General features: G+C 44.1%; 1 protein-coding gene across 1 annotated transcript in view; it reads left to right on the top strand.

Moving 5' to 3' along the window:
* Positions 1-8,334: 8,334 nt before the first annotated feature.
* Positions 8,335-27,340, top strand: part of LOC118363718 (double-stranded RNA-specific editase 1-like) — a 32,096-nt gene continuing 13,090 nt past the window's right edge. Inside the window, exons 1-2 of the mRNA XM_035744866.2 lie at positions 8,335-8,559; positions 16,331-16,357. Of these exons, the coding sequence (XP_035600759.2) occupies positions 8,451-8,559; positions 16,331-16,357 (136 nt within the window). The 5' untranslated portion in view covers positions 8,335-8,450. The remainder of the gene's footprint in view (positions 8,560-16,330; positions 16,358-27,340) is intronic.

The raw sequence follows: 27,340 nt of genomic DNA on the forward strand, positions 1-27,340 counted from the left end.
AGCAAATTCTTATTTACAATGACGGCCTACACCAGCCAAACCCAGACAACGCAGGTTCAATTGTGCGCCGCCCTATGGGACTCCCAATCGCGGCCGGTTGTGATACAGCCTGGATTCGAACCAGGGTGTCTGTAGTGACGCCTCTAGCACTGAGATGCAGTGCCTTAGACCACTGCGCCACTGTATAGCATTAAAACATGGTTAAAACTATCATATTCATCTCAGATGGGCAGTCCTTTCATCCATAGCTCTGTCTATGAATTTTAAAGGCATAAAAAAATTCCAGTCCCATCCCTCATCTGTTTACCAAATCAGAGCTGGTGGGCGACCGCTTAACTGCAGATTTCCTTGTAAAAAGATTATTGTATACTTTTTAGCCAGTAGTTCTGAAAATAGCAATCACGAGCCAAAAGTGGTCCCCGAGAATTGCGTACTACATCATATGTGTGCCACATCATCTCTCTCTCTCTCTCTCTCTCTCTCTCTCTCTCTCTCTCTCTCTCTCTCTCTCTCTCTCTCTCTCTCTCATTGGATAACGCTGGGCAGACCTCTTGCCAGCTGTCGCTTAAATGCGAGGGGCTGAACCTCATTGGATAGAACTCAAATTGCTAGAGGGCTTGCCAAGGTGGAGAGAAATGTAGGGAAAATGGCATGGCACAGCTTCAAGAAAACGGTCGCTAATTGAGGTACTACAGTACATATGCTCGTAGATTATGCATGTATGAACTATACATTGACACGTCCAGCCCAAAGCGGGAGGTTTACAAAATGCTTTCTCAGTCGCTAAAGTACCAGAGAATGCATTTAATGTTTCTCTCTGCTTGTAAATTAACCGTACATAGGCTACTGTATAAGTTTCACACAGCAATACTTAACAGTGAAAAGAAAATCGCTCATCACAATGTCACGTCAGCGTAACGTTAATGTGGCGTCAATGTAATGTAACGTCAGCGTAACGTTAATGTGGCGTCAATGTAACGTCAGCGTAACGTTAATGTGGCGTCAATGTAACGTCAGCGTACGTTAATGTGGCGTCAATGTAACGTCAGCGTAACGTTAATGTGGCGTCAATGTAATGTGGCGTCACGTCAGCGTAACGTTAATGTGGCGTCAATGTTAATGTGGCGTCAGCGTAGCGTACGTTAATGTGGCGTCAATGTAACGTCAACATAACGTTAATGTGGCGTCAATGTCACGTCAGCGTAACGTTAATGTGGCGTCAATGTAAGATTAATGTAACATGAATTCCATTAAGTGAAACTGTAATGGAATAGCCGTATATACACTAAAACCTACATGTTTGAAAGAGCCACCCCCGACTGCTCATCATCAGGACTTTCCGAAAGCAAAGCACTCTTGACAGTGAGTCAACATCACCGGTTCCTTACTCCACGCTCCCGTCTCACTACTGTACTACAGGAATTGGTTTTGATTTCCATACATGAGTTGTGAGGATGGGCTTTGCCCTGCTCATTCAAGAGGCATACAACTGGAAGAGTTTGGACAAGTGTACTGGACCGGGAGGGAGGCGTACAGGCCAAGGGGTCGGAACAGACGAGTGAGGAAGTGAACTCCCCTCAGGAAGAAGGTGGGGGAAAATCCATGGGCTCATCGTCACACAATACAATATGCATGTGCGTTGTTAGCTGCAACCTTCTACCTGCCAAAATTGTATTCCTCCTCTCATTCCCTCTCATTCTGTGGTCTAGTTGTGGACAATGATAGCTCTATCAGCCCTTTACGAGGGCCACCTTCAGAAAGAGACCCTCTCAAACAGACTTTGGGAATGTTTGGTTTCTCTGCATGGTTCAGTGAGGAGATATCCAGTCTTTTTTTTAAATCGAGCTAGTGCAGGTGCTATTTGCATGTGGCTCCCACAAAATGTGCTCTAATTATAATTTTTTGTGTCATATTTCCTTGGCAATTAGAAGCACCATGGACTCTGTAAACTGTACCAATACTCTGTCGAGCACACTGAGTTATCAAACGTTTGTCACTCGTGACCACAGTCTCTCTATGCACAGGGAAATTACCCTAAACATCAGGCACCATAAAGCATCAAATGGAATCACTGGTGCACCAAATTACCCTCAGCACATGTGGGTCTGCCTGAGTAACCTACCCCTGGAGCCCTCTGGGCTGTGCTCCAAATGGCACCCTATTCCCTATGTAGTGCACCACTTTTGACCAGAGCTACTGGCGTACTGGACACCCCCTGCAGCCCCTGCAAGGTGTGGGGGGCCCCGTGTGCCTGTCATCAATGTCTATTTTTTTTATTTATTTTTTTATCCTCAAAAAAGTCATTCATAAACCTTTTTAATTTCCATATGTGCTAGGAAACTTAAGCATTTGTTTCTTGGGCTTCAAGAATGTGCCTGATCAAAGTGCCTCAGGCCTTGAAATAGAAATAATTGATTGAAAGTAAAGGGATATCGGTGAACAAATGCCGTGGTAAAGGCTACGACGGTGCCAGTGGAATGGCGCTTACTCACGGGTTCAAAAGCACATGTCAGGCCGCATTGTTCACATACTTTAATGTGTATTGTTCGCGTACTTTAACGTGTATTGTTTGCGTACTTTAACGTGTATTGTTCGCGTACTTTAACGTGTATTGTTTGCGTATTGTTAACGTTAACGTTATTGTTTGCGTACGTGTATTGTTTGCGTGTATTGTTCGTTTTAACGTGTATTGTTCGTACGTGTATTGTTCGTACTTTAACGTGTATTGTTCGCGTACTTTAACGTGTATTGTTCGCGTACTTTAACGTGTATTGTTTGCGTACTTTAACGTGTATTGTTTGCGTACTTTAACGTGTATTGTTTGCGTACTTTAACGTGTATTGTTTGCGTACTTTAACGTGTATTGTTCGTACTTTAACGTGTATTGTTTGCGTACTTTAACGTGTATTGTTCGCGTACTTTAACGTGTATTGTTCGCGTACTTTAACGTGTATTGTTTGCGTACTTTAACGTGTATTGTTTGCGTACTTTAACGTGTATTGTTTGCGTACTTTAACGTGTATTGTTCGCGTACTTTAACGTGTATTGTTTGCGTACTTTAACGTGTATTGTTTGCGTACTTTCGCATACTTTAACGTGTATTGTTCGCGTACTTTAACCTTGCTGGGGAGGGGGTCAAGAAACCTGTGTTACGCTAAAACTAGTGCACTGGGTAGGGAGTGGAGCCCCCAGAGCCTCGGAGCAGGTTGGATGTTGAATGGGCTGATTACTCCCCTCTCCCCTGTCCCTAGCATTTGGATGTTCAGGGGGAGAGAAATGATGCAGCTGACACCAGCAACTGATTAACCTGTCATGGTATTTGATGAGACCTGCATGCAGATAGGATAGTGAAGGAGGGGAAAGAGCAGGCCGTTTGCTATAGAGTGCCTGTTCTTCATCACCACTTATCTGCAGATTACCTTCTGTGCAATGCATCCCAGAATGCTTCCATGGCTTTATAATGAATAACTGTTTTGAGGAATGACCTGGAGTGGTCTATGATGAAAATCGAGCCAAACAAGAGATTCGGAGCTGTTTAAGTAAAGCAATTAATACATGTTGGGGTTGAAAGGGCCAAGAGAACACGAGAGTGCGTCCTGCTTAAACATCTGAACCGTGACACAAACCATGATGCCGTAAATTAAGCTTTGGAATGGGGCATGCAGTAGACCTGTGAAGGAACGGAGGACCTCGTTAGCATTCTTCTGGAGCCGTGAATGCCTACAGCTGTCTGTCGAGGAAGTGGTGATGTGTCAAAGGAAGTGTTTCTCTGTGATGTCCAGCGGGCAGCATCTGTGCCCTTGAGTTAAATGCAGATGTTGTGAATAAGATGCGCGCGCTTGATTGGCGGGCGTAACAAGAGCACACACTGCGTTCGACTTCTTCGCAGAACACGAGTGACGGTACCCCGTTACCAATGCTATGTTCAATTGTTCTCGTTTTCGGGATGAATGTGGCCGGCCCTGGCTCCCTGCACCTGCAACTGTTACTTTGACTTTGAGTTCTGTGGGCTGCCAGAGTAGGCTGTAACTGTGTTGATATTAGATAATGGGAGAGTGTCATTCTGCCCAGTACTTAGTTAATTTCTGGCCTGTAGTTTCAGGTTGGGGTTAGAGGCAGCTCTAACCCGTGGCACACTGACAAACCGAGCAGTGAGCGGAGTCCCATACACTCACCCTCCTAGTGCGTCCACTTCTGATCATCATCACACCCCTTCACGTGCACTCTGTTTGTTACCGTGTGTTCTCAACAGGATCGGGCCAGCCACTGAAATGACCCCTGATCAGAGGTTGGGATCTAGCCCCAACTCTGCATTAACGGTGTGATTCAGCATCATACTGCAGCTGACCAAGGAGCATGATTAATGAATGTGCCCTGTGTGGCTTCCAGACACCACACCACTGCATTTCAATGTGATATACCAAAATGTCATAGAAAGCTCAAATGTGAGTAGTTCAAGAGTTCCATCTAGTGGGTGTTTGATGCTACTACATGATTGTCCACTTTTACCACAGCCAGAGAACTGCAAAGGCTTGGCAGTATGAACTGTACAGGTGGTTTTACTTACTGTTTTTATATATATATTTTTCAGATCACTGGATCCACCAATTACACCCAGAGCCATCAGCAGGTATAAATCAGGTGGGTGACCCATTTTCCAATTTGATTGACTTTTTTTTACGAGCTGATCATAGCGAAAAAGAAAACACTGCTACATTTCCCGCTGTGTAAACACATTGCAAATATGTTAATGTAGCTGATGTTCAGAGCTTAAATAGCCAAATTGATTAAAGCCAAGACAACGGTCTGTTTTACAAACGGTGGGCCAACCACATAGATGGGCATTCATAAAATTCCATTTCAGTAAGCACGGACTGACACTGACGCCTTTTGGATGTCTTTTTTTGGTGCAGTCCAGACCGACCTCGATTTGCACGTCCAAGGACGTCGGTTTTTGGTCCAGTCCAGATCAAATCTGAACCAATCATAGACGTCTATTTTTGGTTCAGATTTTGTCCGGTCTGGACCAGCCTTGATTTGGCTCAAGCATAGAAGTCTATAAATGACGTCTTTTCAACTTCATTCAGGACTGAAAAGGAACCTGGTTTCAATGCCCGGGAAAAGATGTCTTTTCACCTTTCATTTAGAACCTAAATTCAACGTTCAAATTCAAACTTCAACGTTTGGAAAAATCTTTTTTTTTTTTTGTCTTTTCAACGTAATTTTGCTTACTTGGACTATTCTAGTAGTGGCTGCAGTTTTTTTGTCATGCTAGGGTGGCAGAACGCCCAGGACCGTCCCTGCCTCAGGCCACACACCTGTTGTCATTTTTTCTATGGATTAACAAAATAGCAGGCGTTAAAAATATCTATAAATACAAAATGGGTACTAAAAAAAAGTATTTGTGTCCCGACTTTGGCATTGTATAGCCAACTTATATAGAGAAATGTTTTGTTTACAAGCAAATGTCATGTTAAGTGATACATACGTGCGCATGCTTGCATCAAAAAGCCCTGTAGCAGAATAGCTATACGCTGATGTCCGGACATTGACAAACTTAGCAGTGAGTGAATGATTGCTGTGTAAACGCACAAGACTGATTAGCTATGCTCAACAAGTATGTTCTTCTTCTGGCTTTATCTCTATTTGTGATATTTTTCCTTGGCTTTCTGGGTAATCAATCATCAGTTGTCATCTGCAATTTGCGTATTTGTTAACCCTTTAGGCCTATATGGATAGGGATGAATTGAAATGTTTCTTACAGAAGAACTATGAAATGCAAAAGCAAGCACACAGTAGAAAGGGAACCGTTTGGAGATTACGGGAAAATGATTAGACCAAAGTTGAGGACACACATGAGACTCATTCCAAACATTACACTGTTGATTTGATGTGCGTTTTACATTGACTGTACTTCTCACTGCATTTGTTGATAACAACATCTGAAAATACTCTGGATGCATTCAGTAACATGATAAGAATATTCCTGGGAAATGTGGGGGTAGGTGCAACATAAAACAAACCAAAAAAATGGGTTTGAGTGAGACGTGGTCACACACCTCACCAAAGTGTGCACAGTTCCTATGTAAATTCAATGCACTTTCATGACTCCAAGCTGTGCCGTTGAGGAACTAGAGCAAGCACACATGTAGTTGTTTTGTTTGGAAGACAACCCTGCACCCCTCCCCCCACTGCCCAATCACACAATTACTTTGTTGTTCACGCAATCGAAAAAACGTCCCATTACAGATCGCAATCTGGCTCAGGCGGGCATCATTGGAAAGCTTGTTCTATTGCCAACATGACTAGTTAAGTTATAAAATATAATCTTACAGTGATAGGCTTTTCACGAGGCAATTCAGAGAAACAAATTGTCATTTTGGCGGGCATAGAAAGGAGCCATGAGTGCCTTCAGGTGCGTGTTCTTCACAATAGACAAACCCAGGCTCATTCTGTTCAGAACAACCCAGGGTATGACGCCCTGTCATCTTGTAACTGTACATCAAACATACGGATCATGAACGCTGACACTGTACTTGACAGGAGTTGCATGATTTGGAAATGTGAAGTGCACCTTGCTTGTATGACGTCAAAGCGGTATTTATTCTAATCGTCAACGTCTCATCTTTTAAATGACGTCGAGTCCTCTTAATATGCAGCATTTCCATGACTCAGACAACAAAACATTAGCAAAAGTTGCCCAATTAGCGGAAGAAATGGGGGGGGCAAATTCTTCATGGGGTGCACAAGTTTAGAATGTCTGTCAGTCAAAACCCATACAATGCTGTGAATCGCAGAGCCTGAGATCTGACGTCAATGATAGTATGTTACTGTACCGCCACTGTGTTGCAATTCAGGCGCTTGTTAATGCCCAAATTTGCCATTTTCAACCCGCGTACAGGTACAAGTATATTAACTGACAACTTCAGATGCAGTTTATGTATGTGTTCATATTCCCTTCAATGTAAACAAGCCCCTTTCTGATTCTAAACGACGTGCACCTTTTCATGACGCGGCCCGGGAAATGGGTCTATTATTATGTTGTTCAAAAATGGGCTTGGTTCATTTGTGGTGATTACACCACTCCAATAAATGCCACAGGGGGGCAGTGTAGGCCTGAGAACCTGTTCCTCATCTGGCGTTGGTACAGCATACTATCAGTAGATGCACGTCATGCGTCTAACTGTGCATGTGCAGGCCATCAAATAAAAGGCACTCCTTCGATATGAAGTTGTTTTTGTCGAAAATGAAAATGTGTTTAGTTTGTCACTTTCACGAGGTTGGAGTAATATAATAATAATAGCATGTTCAACTATGTAAGACATTGGCTATAATCGAGGTTGTGCCTTTAGATTTCGAGAAAAGTAACAACTCAGGGAGAATTCCTCACTTCTCTCATTGACTTCTCAAACCCAAAACTCCAGCCTGGTCTGTTTGGTCTGTTTCGCAAGCGTTCCCGGAAGTCTCGCGATGTTGTGCCTCTTGGGTTTAGAAACTCTGTGATACCATGTCAGGTTTTGGTTCCAAAATATTTGGATCGCGTTTACTGTTCACTGGAGGGAGACAGAGGTCCACTATTAAGTTATACCGTCTTTTTTGTGTTGTCACGAAACCCACAATGCACTACTTGTATTTTCTTACTGTATGTGTAATTAATATACAATTACAGCTCATCTCTCTCTCTTTATGAGGGCGAGGAGTTTCATAATAACCCCAGGCCAGATTTAGCTGATGCCTGAATGATAGTAGACATGGACACTAAGTGGTGTGGCGCTTCTACAGAGACCCAGCCAGGGAGCCACTGGTGCATGTCAGGACAATAATTACCCCCAAGATTAGAGAGGTCTGGATGGGGGACAGGTGTCAGGCGATACCTGAATGTGACACTGGGGTAATGACAGCAATGGGACAATATAGATCCTTTGAATGTGACATACGTGACTGTGACATGTGTCTCCTCAGATCACGGGGGTCCGTAAGGAGAGGGCAAGTATTGGCCACCATTGGAGTGACGTTGGTTCGTTTTACAGCAAACATATAAAAGTACCGGCTGGCAAAGCTCATGACATCTGAGGGTGTGAGACAGACAGGAGAGAGAGAGAGAGAGAGAGAGAGAGAGAGAGAGAGAGAGCAAGAAAGAGAGGCATATTTTGCTATATTCATTTGACAGCTGTTTACCATGCTGGATCAACATGCCAGACATCACCCTCCTCCACTGTCATAGCCTGACTGCACCTCCTCCACTTATTCCTCGCCCTTCCTCCTCCTCCCAAAGTTGAGCGTGAGGGGAAGGAGGGAGGGTCTGCGCCTGTACAGTACTTAGCGGAGTGAGAGAGGGAGGGGAAGTGCAGTGCCTCCTAGACTCTCCAGGCTAAAGAGAGCCTAGGGGCAACAGGGCAGCCTAAGGGGCAAAACGACTGCTTAGAGGCAACAGAAGAGCCCTGTTTGGCATGGCTCTGTTTCTGGATAGCTCCCAGTCCATGGGGACCGTGGGGGCCTATTACTGCTTGATCCGGAGGAGGTTCAAGAGGAGGCGCAAGAAACGCTCCGAGCGCAAAGGTACTCCTCTCCAGGAGGGATAGGCATTGTGTGTGTGTGGAGGGGAGTGCTCGTGTGGACTTGTGTGTGTATGTGTAGGTCTGTGACTTTTTTTTTATGTCACTGTACGTAACATTGATGTACTATTGGTTGATTGACGAATACAAGGATTGCTCTTGTGTGCTTGTGTATTTGGTATTTACGGAGTTGTGAGCGTTATTACTGCACATGTTGTGTCTGAGAATGATGCCGTCAGTTTTCAGATATTGGAAATATGCCATTGAGTTTGTGATAACAATATGGTGGAGAATTCAGGCATAGAAATGAACAATGTTGTGGTTGAGTGCCTCAAATGCACGTTAAAAGTTTTTGAGGTAAACCTGTATTTCTAGTAGAATAGTATTACTTTATTTTCCACAGAAACAGAAACATCTATTTGTGTTGTGGTATTTGTGTCAGAAGGATCAAGAACTGTGTTTATGTCACATATAATCTTGCTTACTTGGACTATTCTAGTAGCGGCTGCAGTTTTCTGTCATGCTAGGGTGGCAGACCGGCCCGGCCTCAGGCCACACATCTGTCATTTTCTCTATGGATCTAGTTTTTCCCCTTTAAACAGCACTATAGTTGTCGCACATTCAACTCTGAACCGTACTGTCAGTGCCACTCAGACTTCACACACTATATACAGTACGGGTTATGTATTCTGTCATTTTCTATGACAGGATACAGGCTCAGCCCCTTGCTTTGGGTGATGGCAATAGGCAGATATATTAACTTTCTGCAACGATGGGGGAACCAGTAGTCTATTGCAAGACGAGCAGATAGGAGTTTCAATTCAGAGAGGTGTTCATGCGGAAAGTATAAACCCTCCTTCCACTCCTGGGCTTTAATCTCTGGAGCGTGGATACACCATGGTGATAGGCAGTTTTGTCTCTTTGCATACTGTAACGTGTCCCCGTCATAGTCTTTGAGATCCAACGCTCTACGAGAGAAAGGAGAATCTGAAAGGAGATGAGGAATGTGATGGTTAAGTTAAAAAAAAAAAATGATCTGATGTGTTTGATTAATAAAAATACAAGTCTTGTAATATTCCTGATGTGGAGGAACTCTTGTGCACTTGTTTCTTCAGTTGTTCACCCTGTATAGAGTCTGGAAGGTAATCGAGAGAAATAGCAGTAGTGTCTCTCTGCCATGCCTCGTTGGTCAAAGCCTATGGGGAAATTAAAATGTTTTGTTTTTTGGGGGGGGTGGGGGGGAGGGGTAAATGCTAAAAATAAGGTTTATGGTAAACAAAGGCTGAGGATATCTTCTATGTTTTGTTCTATGAGATAATCTTCACCAGCTAATGTCACTTTTTTTGTGAATTTTTAAGCATTTGTCATTTTTTAAAAAGCACATAAAGGCTTCATAATTCATAAAGTAATGTTAACTGACAGATATTGTCTCATAGAACAAAACGTATTAGATCTCATAAGGCTGTGTCAATCTCAGGCCTTATTTTTGGCGTTTATGCCAAAACCCCATTCTTTCTCCATTCATTTTCCCCTTAGGAGTGGCTGAACAAACCAGAGGTAATTCCTTTCCGTTTTTTAGGAAAGGGAAAGGGGGAAACCTCATCAGTCGGACAACTGAATGCCTTTAACTCAAATGTGTCTTCCGCCTTTGACCCAACCCCTCAGAATCAGAGAGGTGCGGGGGGGCTCCCATAATCGACATCCACGTCTTCGGCGCCCGTGGAACAGTGGGTTAACTGCCTTGCTCAGGGCGACAAGCTGGCGAGCGCTATAGACAATGTCTAACTTTATAAGGAACTAGAGGAATCGAGTTTTCCCCAGTTTTCCAATGATTTCTTGGAAGTGCTTGGTCTGATTCCTCAGAGCTACAAAAATAATCTATCTGTTGATGCATTACGAGGAAGGACGCCAGTAGGGATTATTGCTTTGTTGCTATAATAGTCTGTCAAGAGGTAAACAATGAGCTGCCACCTTGGCATATTAATCATATGAATGAATTAAAGGGTAGTTCAGCAGAAGCTTTTAATTATTAGACACGTTTAATATTCTGGCATAAAGCCGCCTCCCGTGACTGAATGAGTAAATCAAATCTATTGTAGTGGAACATTTAGTAAGTATATTTGGGACTGGAGATATTGTAGTCTCTCCGAGCATTATCTGTAATGTGCTGTGCTGCCTGCTGAAGTCATTTTTGTAATATCCTCGCTTCGTTGGCTTTTGACACGATTTGCCAATGGCTGCTAATATTTCGGGGGCTAAATAACTCTGCCGCTTACTCAGCACAACCCTCACATAATATTTGAATTGCAGATTCCCTGTCTTCTTGAAACACTCACACGGCAACGCAGCAATTACTTTGGTCTCATTCTGCCCCATGTATAAAATACATAAATGTAGCTCTAACCCATTGTAAATAGTAAAAAAAAAAATATGACTAAGATTTTTCCACTGTTTACACCCTGCACACTGGGAAGCTATGCGTACCGTCATTTCCGCTGAACCTTGATGCTAACTGGTGTGCGGCGAGGTGAGGTGAAGTGTGAGTGGAATCTACTGGGGAGGAAAGTGAATTCCAGACGAGGTACGCGGACGGACGGAGCACACGGCTGCTCTGTGAGACGTTACCTGGCTGCCCTGGGATGCTAAAGGATGTGTCCGTCTCGGCTGCCTGAGCCGTACGCCATGAGCCTCTTGTCAGTCTGTCTGTCAGACGTAGCAGTATCCTCTTCTCTGATAGGTGGGGGTTGATAGTGATACTTGATAAGTGGCTGTGCTGTATCCAGGTGATCCTGGTATCCAGTGAACCCTAAGATATCTTGCGTTCCATTCTAGGTGGTTCTAGGTATATGATTTAATGAACCTAGGTGGTGTTGTAGCTTTGGTACCAGCGCCACTATAATCAGTGGGTAAAATCCAATTTTGCACACACAAAATAAATTGGCCCACCCAGCGAAGGAATGGCACCCTGTGTGAAGAATTCGATGAGATACAGTGACATGCACTAAATGACCTAAATTGATCAACCCCATCCCATATTGGTCTCTAACAGTCAGGCCAACCCAAGCTGTACTGTGCAAGTAGGCTACTAGTAGGTCTGCTATTGAATTAGATAAATGAGGCTGTCAACTGAGTCCGAAATACGCAGGTGTCACACTGTTTCAATGGAAAAACAACATAAGCGGATGTTCAAAGTCCACAACAATATGCTTGAACCACATCAGGAGACACCCTTTGAGGTCAGAATTTGTTTTTGTGTCGTTGCCCTTTAATTGAAGTGTGCAGGCACCTCGCACTGTTTGGTTAGCGGAAACACTGTTGCACATGAGATCGAGTTTGCAAAACAATTGGCCACTGGATTAATGCAAATAATCGGGATATCATTCTGCATTTTCGGGAAAGCATTTTCATCTACCAGAAGACGGTTAGGCCTGTCATTAGCGTCGCTATTTTGCCTGTTTTCCGTAATTGTTTGAAACCTGGACGTTTTGCGTCAGATTATCTTACAGAGACATTTTACGTCAAAGTAGCCTACAGCGTAAATCCCACCATAGAAACGCGGAAGCAATTATTTTATAGAGACGGCCTCATTTGCGTTCTCCTGTTCTGTTGGTTTTCTTTAAACCTTCTTTCGTTGTCTAGAAGGCGTTACCCTCGTCATGTTAGCAGCCCGTGATAGTTGTTGCATCTTTAGATCTCCCCTCTTTCTACGTTTTGAATGGATATTTCCGTCTACGGAACCACTTTTAGAACATGTGTTTTCTGAAAATGTTGAAGAAATAGTAGTTTATCAACATTTCAAGCTAAACATTCTGATCTATCAGCCTTATTAATGGATACGGCATATACCTCCACCACGCTACCACGATACGCATCCTGGGGTTTAAGAAGTGAGCATACGCAATGCCCACTGAAAAATAAATGGGTTTACATTCAGCGCATGTCACTGCGGATATAACCTCCACTACACCACTAACTATAATGTTACATGCAGCTGACCCTCTCAAACAGGGGCCACCTCTCCCTCCCCCATCCCCCACCTCACCCCTCTCCTGGGTAGTCGGCCTGTCTGTCAACATTACCTCCAGACCTGGTTAATCCAGGAGCCGTGAGGTGTGAAATTCAACATCTTACCCTTCCCTTCTCTCCATTCCCTCCCTTCTCTCCCAGAGATAGAGGAGCACCTGGCCCGGCCTTGATGGCAGCGGCAGCGATAGTCATCTGTTGTGAGCTACGGGGGTAGTGGTGCGGAGAGAATGGCTGGGGATGGGAAGAAAGCTAAGGCAGAGCTAAGGCAGAGCTAGGAACCTGGAATCGCTCATCTGTCGTATACCTACCTGCTGAGCACCTGAAAAAAAAAATGGTGTGCCTCCTCAATGTACGGTGTGGGAGAGAGTACAAAATCACCTGCCTGAGTCTAGGAAGGTAACTGGCTACATGTGACACAGTTGGACCGTCACATGCGGGGCAATTTATACAGTAGCAATTTTCAGCACTGGAGGCCACAGGGCAACCCGTGATGGCGTTAAATGGATTTGATCCAACTGGCAGTCAGCCAGCTGGTTAGGAAGGACGAGGGGCTGCTTCGGTGGGTTGCATCAGGGTTTCAGGACTCGGGGCAGCTAGAAGAATTTAACAGGAATATTGGCTTCCAGTCTGACCTCGTATTCCCAGAAAGATCCAATAATGTCAACTTGTGATTATGATTGTGTGTTCTGCCTTTGTCGTCATCAGGCCTGCAGACCAGAGGCTGAGAGATATAGGCATAAGGTTAACCCTTGTTAACCCTTGTTAACCCTTGTTAACCCTTGTTTACCCTTGTTTACCCTTGTTTACCCTTGAGCATGACAGTGACAGACCCCTCTGCTCTGCCTAGCCCTTAAGAGTGCAGGTGAGAGGTGATTGCGTAGTGTGTGTTTGTGCCTGCGTGCGCGAGTTAAGAGAGCGAGGTGACTGAATACTGCGTATGAATGCCAGGCTGTCATCAGCATAGATCTGGAGACTTCTCTCCCATTGGAGAAGACCCACAGGGGAGGCTGATCCCCCTCCCCCTGACCCTAGCCTGTTAAGTGACACTGATTAGCGTGTAGAATATATACAGCTTCACTGTTGTCTCCTGTGCCATCATAAAGATGTCATTCGTTCCTATGGGGAAAATGGTAAAGGGACCGAAGTCACTTAATGTCCTTGAAGACCAGGATATATTTTATTAGTTGTGCAGCTATGGGAGCACTGATCTATATTAGCTAAGGCTACCATTTACAATAAAATTGACAGGACTCACCCTTACTAAGAAGGTTGGGGGGAAAAAACTCAAATGTATTCCAGGTGACTACCTCATGAAGCTGGTTGAGAGAATGCCAAGAGTGTACAAAGCTGTCATCAAGGCATAGGGTGGCTACTTTGAAGAATCTAAAATATAACATATATTTTGATTTGTTTATCACTTCTTTGCTTACTACATGACACCATGTGTGTTATTTCATAGTTTTGATGTCTTCACTATTATTCTACAATGTAGAAAATAGTAAAAAATAGAGGAAAGCCCTTGAATGAGTAGGTGTGTCCAAAATGTTGACTGGTACTGTATATCAGACAGATTGATATATACTGTTATACTTTTTGATTTATTGCAGTTCAGTTTCAGACCATTTCAAGGTTTAGATAGGCATACTTTCTTCATTTGAGATCTTCATGTGACTACGCCCTAAATGTCACATTTCCATCGACTACTGCAAAATTATTTTTTCCCCCCTTGGAACTTTCAGTTTAATAGCCACAACATTTGTAACTGACAAACTGGAAAAAGGTCAACCAAAAAGGTTGATTTACCTGATTGCATTATAAGGTCAACAATTGTGGAATTTTAATAACATGTCATTGTTTCATCTTCAATTAGCTCCCTCAGTTTGTACACTATTGCTGATGAAGAACATACGAGGAAAAGCTATGAACTAGCCTACTGCTCGGTTCCCTCTTGATCTGGTAGTTGATTGTGATTCATTTCATAGCCAATGAGGTACTATGTACAGTAGGAACTCTGGGAACAGGTACTATGTACAGTAGGAACTCTAGGAACAGGTACTATGGACAGTAGGAACTCTAGGAACAGGTACTATGTACAGTAGGAACTCTAGGAACAGGTACTATGTACAGTAGGAACTCTAGGAACAGGTACTATGTACAGTAGGAACTCTAGGAACAGGTACTATGTACAGTAGGAACTCTAGGAACAGGTACTATGTACAGTAGGAACTCTAGGAACAGGTACTATGTACAGTAGGAACTCTAGGAACAGGTACTATGTACAGTAGGAACTCTAGGAACAGGTACTATGTACAGTAGGAACTCTAGGAACAGGTACTATGTACAGTAGGAACTCTAGGAACAGGTACTATGTACAGTAGGAACTCTAGGAACAGGTACTATGTACAGTAGGAACTCTAGGAACAGGTACTATGTACAGTAGGAACTCTAGGAACAGGTACTATGTACAGTAGGAACTCTAGGAACAGGTACTATGTACAGTAGGAACTCTAGGAACAGGTACTATGTACAGTAGGAACTCTAGGAACAGGTACTATGTACAGTAGGAACTCTAGGAACAGGTACTATGTACAGTAGGAACTCTGATGATTTGGTTGGAGGTTTGGTCTTCTAGTTTGATACATCTTATGTTTGGATTGTCTCTCTCAACCTGTTGTAGGAAGGCAAATAAAAAAGTAGTGAGGTACAGACAGCTCCCGAGTGGCGCAGCCATCTAAGGCACTGCATCTCAGTGCTAGAGGTGTCACTACAGACCCTGGTTCGATTCCAGGCTGCATCACAACTGGCCGTGATTGGGAGTCCAATAGGGCGGCGCAGATTTGGCCCGGTGTCGTCCGGGGTGGCCGTCATTGTAAATGAGAATTTGTTCTTAACTGACTTGCCTAGTTAAATAAAGGTTACATTTTTTTTTATTTTTTTTAACAGTCTGTTCCTTTCCGCTCTCACATGCCTCCGTCTCCCTTCCACCATCTCATCTCATCACCTCACCATGGCACATCGATAAGTCACGCCTGTGGCTTGACGGTGCCTGGTCGAGGGTCCTATCCAGCGTGTCTAAAATGATATTTCACGGATAGAAAATGGAGGGTGTGAGAGAGAAATGTATGCTGCCGCTGCTGCCGGCACAAAAAGCTTCCTTGAACATTGCCGGCAGCAGCAACACCTTATTTCCCCCCAGTCCGCCCAAACCCCGTGGATCCATCCATCTGCATTAGACCACCGAGGGGTGGCTCTGACAGTTGGTTTCAGAATTCCCCTCCAGCTGTGGTACTATTCCACTTCTAGAACCAGAACTTTCCCCAACTTTCCATTCATCAGTGTCTCCTCATGGGTTGTCTGGTTAGCTCTGACACCTCTGGCTGGTGTCTTCCTCACAGCGTCCTCCCATCATCCTCATCATGAGTTTCGCATTGTTTTCCTCTCTGATTGGATTTGAGTCAGCGGATTATGGAGTGTGTTACCGGCTCTTGACAAGGGTTGATGATGGTTGACTGATGATTGAGAGCAGGGTACCAGGTGGTTAAATACATATTGTGGTGAACTTCATAACATTACATTTCATATTTCCACATTTTCCCTCGCAAAAATTCAAGTTGTTCTTTTTCATCCCCAGAAAGCACGGAATGGGTTTATCCTATATTATCAGGGGACAATACCTCAGGTTTTTAGGAAATATCGTTTTTATATTCCAATAATAATAATAATATTCTTATTTTCTCTTCATTTCATAGGTGTTGTCAGCAAAGCAATGACAGAAGGTATGTTGCTCATATTGTCTCGTTCTATGCCCCTTCAACACACTTGAATGTGGTCCTGCCATTTCACCGCATGTGTGTGTGTGCGCGCTCACGTGCAAGCCTGCTTGTGTGTACAGGATACTATGAGCACATAACAAGAGTTGTAAGATATGTTCCGGCCTGTGTACCTGTGTGCGGTGATGCGTGAATGTCTATGTATGTCGGAGACACGAGTGTATTCTTTGAAGGCGAACGACATCGGCGCAGACGTGGTAACTAGGTGTTGGACTCTGGGGGCCCAGGCTGTGTGAGATACTGTCTGTTTCTCCGTAGGACGTGAATGACAGGCTTCATACAGATCTATGTATCAGACATACAGCTCCAGACTCTCCTGGATTTCCTATTAAACACATGTCTACACCACACAGACGGCATACGCTGCTATAGATACGGTACTGTAGAACCACATATTTGATGGTGGATCAGCAATGTAAATATGGCTGTAGCAATCCTTTATGGCTTTGACATGTTGGTCTTGAGGATGAAATAGTAGTGTGCTCGCATTGATTTGCTAATATCGCGGGTTGATATTCATAGTCCTAAGACTTCCAACATTGATAACTTGAGGGATAGGGAATGTGGATAGCAATATGCTCAGATGTGTTGATGCTACATATCCTTGTAAACATACAGTTGAAGTCGGAAGTTTACATACACTTAGGTTGGAGTCATTAAAACTAGTTTTGGCAAGTCTGTTAGGACATCTACTTTGTGCATGACACAAGTAATTTTTCCAATAATTGATTACAGACAGATTATTTTACGTATAATTCACTGTATCACAAGTCCAGTGGGTCAGAAGTTTACATACACTAAGTTGACTGTACCTTTAAACAGCTTGGAAAATCCAAGAAAATGATGTCATGGCTTTAGAAGCTTCTGATAGGCTAATTGACATAATTAGAGTCAATTGGAGGTGTACCTGTGGATGTATTTCAAGGCCTACCTTCAAACTCAGTTCCTCTTTGCTTGACATCATTTGAAAATCAAAATGAATCCTCCAAGACCTCAGAAATTAATTGTGGACGGGGAGGCTTGCAAGCTGAAGAACACCATCCCAACACGTGAAGCACGGCGGTGTCAGCATCATGTTGTGAGGGTGCTTTGCTGCAGGAGGGACTGGTTCACTTCACAAAATAGATGGCATCATGAAGCAGGAAGATTATGTGGATATATTGAAGCAACATCTCAAGACATCAGTCAGGAAGTTCAAGCTTTGTCGCAAATGGGTCTTCCAAATGGACAATGACCCCAAGCATACTTCCAAAGTTGTGGGCAAAATGGCCACAACAACAAGGACAGCAAAGTCTAAAAACATGTGGGCAGAACTGAAAAGGCGTGTTTCGACCAAGGAGGCCTACAAACCTGACTCAGTTACACCACCTCTGTCAGGAGGAATGGGACAAAATTCACCCAATTTATTGTGGGAAGCTTGTGGAAGGCTATCCGAAACATTTGACCCAAGTTAAACAATTTAAAGGCAATTCTACCAAATACTAAACTTCTGACCTGCTGGGAATGTGATGAAAGAAATTAAAGCTAAAATAAATCATTCTCCCTACTGTTATTTTGACATTTCACATTCTTAAAATAAGGTGGTTATCCTAACTGACCTAAGACAGGGATTTTTTACTAGGATTAAATTGTGAAATTGTGAAAACTGAGTTTAAATGTATTTGGCTAAGGTGTATGTCAACTTCCGACTTCAACTGTATGCTAGCTAAACTTCAACCGTGTTTTTATGTGAAACCTTTTACCATGAATGGCTAACAGAGGCTATACAGGCTGTGGATACAATCCAGTGTTGATATCTGTGAGCCTTGAAGTCTGTCTCCCTACTTCCTTTTTCTTCAAACGTGTGTCCACAAACTCACTCACAGATAACTACATTTGTTGACATTTTCTCATTCCCGCCCTAGCTAAATTCTGTCGCCCATTATCTTTGTGAACGAATGACAACCTAAGCCTTGGTCTCCGTCAATCCAGCACACACAAAGCACGCAGCCGGCATTTCCAGCGAGGCGCCAGGGCTCGGCGGCCTGATAACATTGTCAGCGCTAATGTTTGGGAGGAAGGAGTTGAGTGGCGGCGGGGGTACAAGGCCACTTCTTGTCACGCGGAGAGACGAGATTACACTGTTCAGGCTGAGAGAGAGAGAGGCTGGTTTGGTCAACACAATTTTTAATTTACCTTTATTTAACCAGGCAAGTCAGTTAAGAACATATTCTTATTTTCAATGACGGCCTGGGAACAGTGGGTTAACTGCCTGTTCAGGGGCAGAACGACAGATTTGTACCTTGTCAGCTCGGGGGTTTGAACTCGCAACCTTCCGGTTACTAGTAACCACTAGGCTACGCTGCCGCACAAAAGCCAGCTCTGGTCTTCGTACAACCAAAGCCGCTTAACAACAAGGCTTTCTTGGTTCTACTTGGTTCACTTATGTGATTTACTTACTATGGTGTGCACCGTTCACTGTTGTGTGTATAATTCTTGTGCGTCGTCCTACTAAGACTCTAAAACCAGGCTCTTAGAAGAAACCCTGGGAAAGCTGACTGCCATAAAGAATATAGGAGGCATATGGTTAACAAAACCACTCTGTATGTAGCACTGTGCAATACCATATGTGTCAAAGAAAGGAAGGTAAAGACCCTCTTCTCAGCCCTGTCCACCAGTGCCTAGCACTAAGAGCAGCATTCATATCCTGCTGATTTCCCTTCCTGGAATGTGCATTGACCACCCTGCTGATTCTGGTTGTTGTTGTTCCCCTACATTGAATATTAGCTCAGCTGTGGCCCCTAGCAGTCTACAGCTATGTATGTGGCCTAGGAGAAATATAGCAATGAGCACATTACCACACCATATGCTTATTGCTATGGTTCTGGCCAATTCAGTGGCCTGCTGTGCTAGGAGCTGTGCAGCACTAGCGCTGTCCATGGTGCTGACTGCTGACAAAGAGCTACTATATTCCTAATGAAACCTATTCTGGAGGCTATGGCAGCCATGGCCGCTGCCCTTTCTTTAATACCCATCTGGCTCCCTGCGCCTGGCCATTATGAATCTGACACATGTTGAGCCAACAGCCACGCAGTTGCCTCCAGCACCATGTTAGTGGAATAGGACGTGGTGCAGCTGGGTGGCTGTAAGGGGTCTGGATGGATGATACCATTATAGCAAGGTTGGATATCACTAGCTACAGACACCTTGTTTCAGTGAGAGCTCATTTTGGCGCTGACACATGCTTCATCACTCAGCTAAACTGATCTGTTCATGCAGGGTCAAGGCAATATGAAACATCATAGACCTGGTGCTTCATTCAGCATTTGTCCACTTGAAAGTGAGAGCAAACCAAACAAAGATTACATTTATACAAAGTTATGAGTAAGACTGTAACTTAACCCAGACCTCCATTTAATCTTCAGTGATGCAAATATGACACATTTACATTTACATTTAAGTCATTTAGCAGACGCTCCCTTGACCTTGGACCCCTGTCATTGAAAGGCCACTCTCCAGGAAGTGACCGTTCAGTCACCGCCCCCTACAGCCAGGAAAGCAAGGTCCCTAATCCCTAGCTAAGAGTGTCACAGTAAAACCTTCCCGTCAACGTTTGTTTCAGCCCATAAAGCAGCGATGATAATTATCTGGTCATTCATTCATTCATACGTTTCCTGCCTGGTGGATGACATGTAGAGTGGCAGTTTGGTGATTAACCTAATGTGAATAACCGCAGCGTCGCGTCCCTTATCGTCCTGGAAGGCGAGCGCTGCTGTCTCACGGTGAGCGCTACAGCTTAAGACGGGGGGTTCTAGGGAAGTGATGGCTCTCTGACAGGCAGGCAAGAAGGGGTAGGCAAAAGGGGTATAGGAAGAAATGTGAGCAATGTCATTTAATAGCTTAGACTCACTTCCCTTCATTGACTACAGCTCAGCGTTCAACACCATAGTATCCCTCAAAGCTCATCACTAAGATCCTGGCACAAAACACCTCCCTCTGCAACTGGATCCGGGACTTCCTGACGGGCCGCCCCCGGGTAGTGAGGGTAGGTAGCAACAGATCTGCCACCCTGATCCTCAACACTGGATCCCCTCAGGGGTGTGTGCTCGGTCCCCTCCTGTACTCACTGTTCACCCACGACTGCGTGGCCAGACACGACTCCAACACCATCATTAAGTTTGCAGTGGTAGACCTAATCACCGACAACGACGAGACAGCCTATAGGGAAGAGGACAGAGACATCGCTGGCTGGTGCCAGAATAACAACATATCCCTCAACGTATGATGATTGTGGACTACAGGAAAAGGAGGACCGAGCACGCCCCCATTCTCATCGACTCGGCTGTAGTGGAGCAGGTTGAGAGCTTCAAGTTCCTTGGTGTCCACATCACCAACAAACTAGAATGGTCCAAACACACCAAGACAGTGGTGAAGAGGGCATGACAAAAACCTATTCCCCCTCAGGAAACTAAAAAGATTTGGCATGGGTCCTCAGATCCTCAAAAGGTTCTACAGCTGCAGCATCGAAAGCATCCTGACTGGTTGCATCACTGCCCGGTACGGAAACTGCTCGGCCTCCGACCGCAAGGCACTACAGAGGGTAGTGCGTATGGCCCAGTACATCACTGGGGCCAAGCTTCCTGCCATCCAGGACCTCTACACCAGGCGGTGTCAAAGGAAGGCCCTAAAAATTGGCAAAGACCCCAGCCACCCCAGTCATAGACTGTTCTCTCTACTACCGCATGGCAAGCGGTACCGGAGCGCCAAGTCTAGGACCAAAAGGCTTCTAAACAGTTTTTACCCCCAAGCTATAAGACTCCTGAACAGGTAATCAAATGGCTACCTGGACTATTTGCATTGTGTGTGTCCCCCGTCCCCCCTCCCAACCCCTCTTTTACACTGCTGCTACTCTCTGTTTATCATATATGCATAGTCACTTTAGTTATACATTCATGTACTGTACATACTACCTCAATTAGCCCGACTAACCGGTGCTCCCGCACATTGGCTACCCGGACTATCTGCGTTGTGTCCCACCACCCACCACGCGCCAACCCCTCTTTTACGCTCCTGCTATTCTCTGTTTATCATATATGCATAGTCACTTTAACCATATCTACATGTACATACTACCTCAATCAGCCTGACTAACCGGTGCCTGTATATAGCCTCGCTACTGTTAAAGCCTCGCTACTGTTATAGCCTCGCTACTGTATATAGCCTCGCTACTGTTATAGTCTCGCTACTGTATATAGCCTCGCTACTGTTATAGCCTCGCTACTCCTCGCTACTGTTATAGCCTCGCTACTGTATATAGCCTCGCTACTGTATATAGCCTCGCTACTGTTATAGCCTTGCTACTGTATATAGCCTCGCTACTGTTATAGCCTCGCTACTGTTAGAGCCTACTGTTAGAGCCTCGCTACTGTTATAGCCTCGCTACTGTTATAGCCTCTACTGTTATAGCCTCTCTACTGTTATAGCCTCGCTACTGTTATAGCCTCTCTACTGTTATAGCCTCGCTACTGTTATAGCCTCTACTTTTATAGCCTCGCTACTGTTAGAGCTCGCCACTGTTATAGCCTCGCTACTGTTATAGCCTCGCTACTTTATAGCCTCGCTACTGTTATAGCCTCTCTACTGTTATAGCCTCGCTACTGTTATAGCCTCTCTACTGTTATAGCCTCGCTACTGTTATAGCCTCTCTACTGTTATAGCCTCGCTACTGTTATAGCCTCGCTACTGTTATAGCCTCGCTACTGTTATAGCCTCTCTACTGTTATAGCCTCGCTACTGTTATAGCCTCTCTACTGTTATAGCCTCGCTACTGTTATAGCCTCTCTACTGTTATAGCCTACGCTACTGTCATAGCCTCTTTACTGTATATAGCCTCGCTACTGTTATAGCCTCTCTACTGTTATAGCCTGTTATAGCCTCGCTACTGTTATAGCCTCGCTACTGTTAGAGCCTCGCCACTGTTAGAGCCTCGCTACTGTTATAGCCTCTCTACTGTTATAGCCTCGCTACTGTCATAGCCTCTTTACTGTATATAGCCTTGCTACTGTTATAGCCTACTGTTATAGCCTCTCTACTGTTATAGCCTCGCTACTGTATATAGCCTCGCTACTGTTATAGCCTCGCCACTGTTAGAGCCTCGCTACTGTTATAGCCTCGCTACTGTTATAGCCTCTCTACTGTTATAGCCTCGCTACTTTATATAGCCTACCACTGTTATAGCCTCGCTACTGTTATAGCCTCGCTACTGTTATAGCCTCTACTGTTATAGCCTCTCTACTGTTATAGCCTCGCTACTGTTATAGCCTCTACTGTTATAGCCTCTCTACTGTTATAGCCTCGCTACTGTTATAGCCTCTCTACTGTTATAGCCTCGCTACTGTTATAGCCTCTCTACTGTTATAGCCTCGCTACTGTTATAGCCTCGCTACTGTTATAGCCTCTCTACTGTTATAGCCTCGCTACTGTTATAGCCTCTCTACTGTTATAGCCTCGCTACTGTTATAGCCTCTCTACTGTCATAGCCTCTTTACTGTATATAGCCTCGCTACTGTTATAGCCTCTCTACTGTTATAGCCTCGCTACTGTTATAGCCTCTCTACTGTTATAGCCTCGCTACTGTTATAGCCTCTCTACTGTTATAGCCTCTTTACTGTATATAGCCTCGCTACTGTTATAGCTGTTATAGCCTCTCTACTGTTATAGCCTCGCTACTGTTATAGCCTCTCTACTGTTATAGCCTCGCTACTGTTATAGCCTCGCTACTGTTATAGCCTCTCTACTGTTATAGCCTCGCTACTGTTATAGCCTCTACTGTTATAGCCTCGCTACTGTTATAGCCTCGCTACTGTTATAGCCTCGCTACTGTATATAGCATCGCTACTGTTATAGCCTCTCTACTGTTATAGCCTCTCTACTGTTATAGCCTCGCTACTGTTATAGCCTCTCTACTGTTATAGCCTCGCTACTGTATATAGCATCGCTACTGTTATAGCCTCGCTACTGTTATAGCCTCTCTACTGTTATAGCCTCTCTACTGTTATAGCCTCGCTACTGTTATAGCCTCGCTACTGTTATAGCCTCGCTACTGTATATAGCATCGCTACTGTTATAGCCTCTCTACTGTTATAGCCTCGCTACTGTATGTAGCATCGCTACTGTTATAGCCTCTCTACTGTTATAGCCTCGCTACTGTATATAGCCTCGCTACTGTTATAGCCTCGCTACTGTATATAGCCTCGCTACTGTTATAGCATCGCTACTGTTATTTTTCACTGTCTTTTTACTGTTGTTTTTTTATTTCTTTAGTTTTCTTTTTGTTCACCTAATACCTATTTTTAACTTACAAATTGCACTGTTGGTGAGGTCCTGTAAGTAAACATTTCACTGTAAGGTCTACACCTGTTGTATTTGGCGCACGTGACAAATAAACTTTGATTTGATTTGACTCAGGATTGATTTGACTTAAGGTGGCAGTTGCAGAAGCGCTGTCTAAGTGAACGGTTTCTATTATCTACTATTATCTACTCTGCTTTCAGGTTGACTACAACAACAAACGTGCCCGTTTGCTCCCAAATAGTATTGTCTTTTCTCATTGTCATTGAATGAGAAAAGTTGTAAAAAAAGCAACAACTTTTCAGTTGGACATTTTTGATGTGTTCTATATCTAGTTGTGTCTGCACCCGCTTCTTCTTGAAAGTGTCATTACCGAAGGGATATATGGAGTCTGTATTCCTCAATCACTCCGTCTGTAGTGGCTGGCCTGATTGGATAGATTCTGTGGGAATGCTTATCAAATGCAACCGCTTCAAGGCAACGGCACCAAATAAATGCTTCTGCGGCAATCAGATCATCTCCATTCAACTCCCTCCCTTTTCTCTCATCTGCAGGAGGACTTAGCATTTGGTTCCTTTTGAGAGAGGGGACACCAATTATACTGTCCCGGTCTATGTGAAGTATTTATATCAAAATATTATTGTTTCTATTTGAAACCCTCAGTCATTTATTTCCCCCCCCAAAATAAATAACGTGTGTCGAGATTGCTCCAGTAGTGTTTTGAAATGGTATGTTTGAGCAATAGGTGCTGCAGTGGTCCTAGCTGGATATATCCACTCTCTGAAACTCTGAAAATGTGCATTAGAAATCTCTGCTTCTTTCCGGGCCTATTTGCAATTGTCCTTCAAGGGCCTCTCCCCTCTCTTCTGAAGAAGAGCTGTGTGGACAACACTGAGTTTCTGTGACCCGCCAATGCAATTGCTTCCCCCCCCCTCAGTGTTCCTATGAAGTTATTGCATCTCATTCTGTTGGCTACTCTTCCCTCTACAGAAGTGCTATGTTGTTATCGCCACACCACAGACCGTGGGGGGGCAGAATACAAATCTAACACCCTATTTAATCCCACAGGGAGGAATAGAGAGAACAGGCGACTACTTTTCCACGTTTCTTGGCTTTGGTCAAGATAGATTGTGGAGATGAGTATTGGGGAAACGACAGTATGCCCGATACAATACAGCTTGTATTGACTGATGTGTAAAACTGTAGATTCAGTCACTTTCGTTATATGATTTCCTCGGCAAACGAATATGTGCAACAGCTTCCTTATTAATGCTCTGTGACTGTAGAGTTGATTGGCTGGAGAAATGCCCCGTGTAAAATTGAACAGGTGAGTTAGATTAAGGCTGTTTCTCTGTTTTACAATTATTATATTGATTTACTCTCTCTCCTTTCTCTCTCCGTTACTTTTCGCTCCATCTGTTCGTGGGTTGATATAGTATCTGAGATGAACACCACGAACGGTAGTTTCCTCCCGATGGCAGGGGTATATCGCTCGGCCCCGTTGCTTCCTTTTATTGATTTTACCTTTATTTAACCAGGCAAGTCAGTTAAGAACAAATTCTTATTTTCAATGACGGCCTAGGAACTGTTCAGGGGCAGAACGACAGACCTTGTCAGCTCGGGGGTTTGAACTCGCAACCTTCAGGTTACTAGTCCAACACTCTAACCACTAGGCTACCCTGCCGCCCCCCTACAGTTGCTATCACTGTCATGCACATTTGTTCTGGTTACACTATTTTCAGACATCCGATACTCCATTCCGTCAGTGGGTTTCAGTCTTACAATACACTGTACTATTGATACTGTAGTCCATCATTACTTTAAGACATGAAGGTCAGTCAATGCGGATGATTTCAAAAACTTTGAATGTTTCATCAAGTGCAGACACAAAAAAAACATCAAGCGCTATGATGAAACTGGCTCTCATAAGGACCGTTACAGGAAAGGAAGACCCAGAGTTACCTCTGCTGTAGAGGATGAGTTCATTAGAGTTACCAGCCTCAGAATTTGCAGCCCAAATAAATGCTTCACAGAGTTCAAGTAACAGACACATTTCAACATCAACTGTTCAGAGGAGACTGCGTGAATCAGGCCTTTATAGTTGAATTGCTGCAAAGAAACCACTACTAAAGGACACCAATAAGCAAAAGAGACTTGCTTGGCCCAAGAAACACGAGCAATGGACATTGACTGGTGAAAATCTGTCCTTTGGTCTGATGAGTCCAACTTTGAGATTTTAGGTTCCAACCACCGTGTCTTTGTGAGACACAGAGTAGGATGATCTCTACATGTGTGGTTCCCACCGTGAAGCATGGAGGAGGAGGTGTGATTGTGTGGGGGTGCTTTGCTGGTGACACTGTTAGTGATTTTTTTTTTAATTCAAGGCATACTTAACCAGCATGGCTACCACAGCATTCTGCAGCGATACGCCATCCCGTCCGGTTTGCGCTTAGTGGCACTATCATTTGTTTTTCAACAGAACAATGACCCAAAACACACCTGCAGGGCTGTAAGGGCTATTTTACCAAGGAGAGTTATGGAGTGCTGCATCAAATAACCTGGCCTCCACTATCCCCCGACCTCAAACCAATAGAGATGGTTTGGGAGGAGTTGGACCGCAGAGTGAAGGTAAAGCAGCCAACAAGTGCTCAGCATATGTGGGAACAACTTCAAGACTGCTGGCAAAGCGTTACTCATGAAGCCGGTTGAGAGAATGCCAAGCGTGTGCAACGCTGTCATCAAGGCACAGGGTGGCTACTTTGTTGAAAAATCAAAAATCAAAAATATGTTTAACACTTTTTTTGGTTACTACATAATTCCATATGTGTTATTTCATAGTTTTGATGTCTTCACTATTATTCTACAATGTAGAAAATAGTAAAAATAAAGAAAAACCCTTTTAACTCGTACTGTATGTATAATATATACTCTAAGATTAACCTTAAAGGAAGAGTACATTTCCTCTAGTAACATCTTGTGTTTTTTAATTTAGCTGTGAGACATGATATGTTTTCCAAAAGCAAGCAGTAAAATGTACAGTTGAATAAATTCTATCAACAGTGCATTCGAAAAGTATTCAGACCCCTTGACTTTTTTCACATTTTGTTATGTTGCAGCCTTATGGATTAAATACATGTTTTCCTCATCAATCTACACAAAATACCAAATAATGACAAAGTGAAAATAAAAACAGAAATACCTTATTTACATAAGTATAACGACACTTTGCTATGAGACATGGGGAAGGGTACCAAAACATTTCTGCGGCATTGGTGGTCCCCAAGAAGACAGTTGCTTCGTCATTTTTAAATGGAAGAAGTTTGGAACCACCAAGACTCTTCCTAGAGCTGGCCGCCCGGCCACACAGCAATCGGGGGAGAAGGGCCTTGGTCAGGGAGGTGACCAAGAACCCGATGGTCAGTCTGACAGAGCTCCAAAGTTCCTCTGTGGAGATGGGGGAACCTTCCAGAAGGACAACCATCTCTGCAGCACTCCACCAATCAGGCTTTTATGGTAGAGTGGCCAGACGGAAGCCACTTCTCAGTAAAGGCACATGACAGCCAGCTTGGAGCTTGCCAAAAGGCACCTAAAGGACTCAGA

The sequence above is a fragment of the Oncorhynchus keta genome, chromosome 30, assembly GCF_023373465.1.
Source record: "Oncorhynchus keta strain PuntledgeMale-10-30-2019 chromosome 30, Oket_V2, whole genome shotgun sequence".
Taxonomy (NCBI): Eukaryota; Metazoa; Chordata; class Actinopteri; order Salmoniformes; family Salmonidae; genus Oncorhynchus; species Oncorhynchus keta.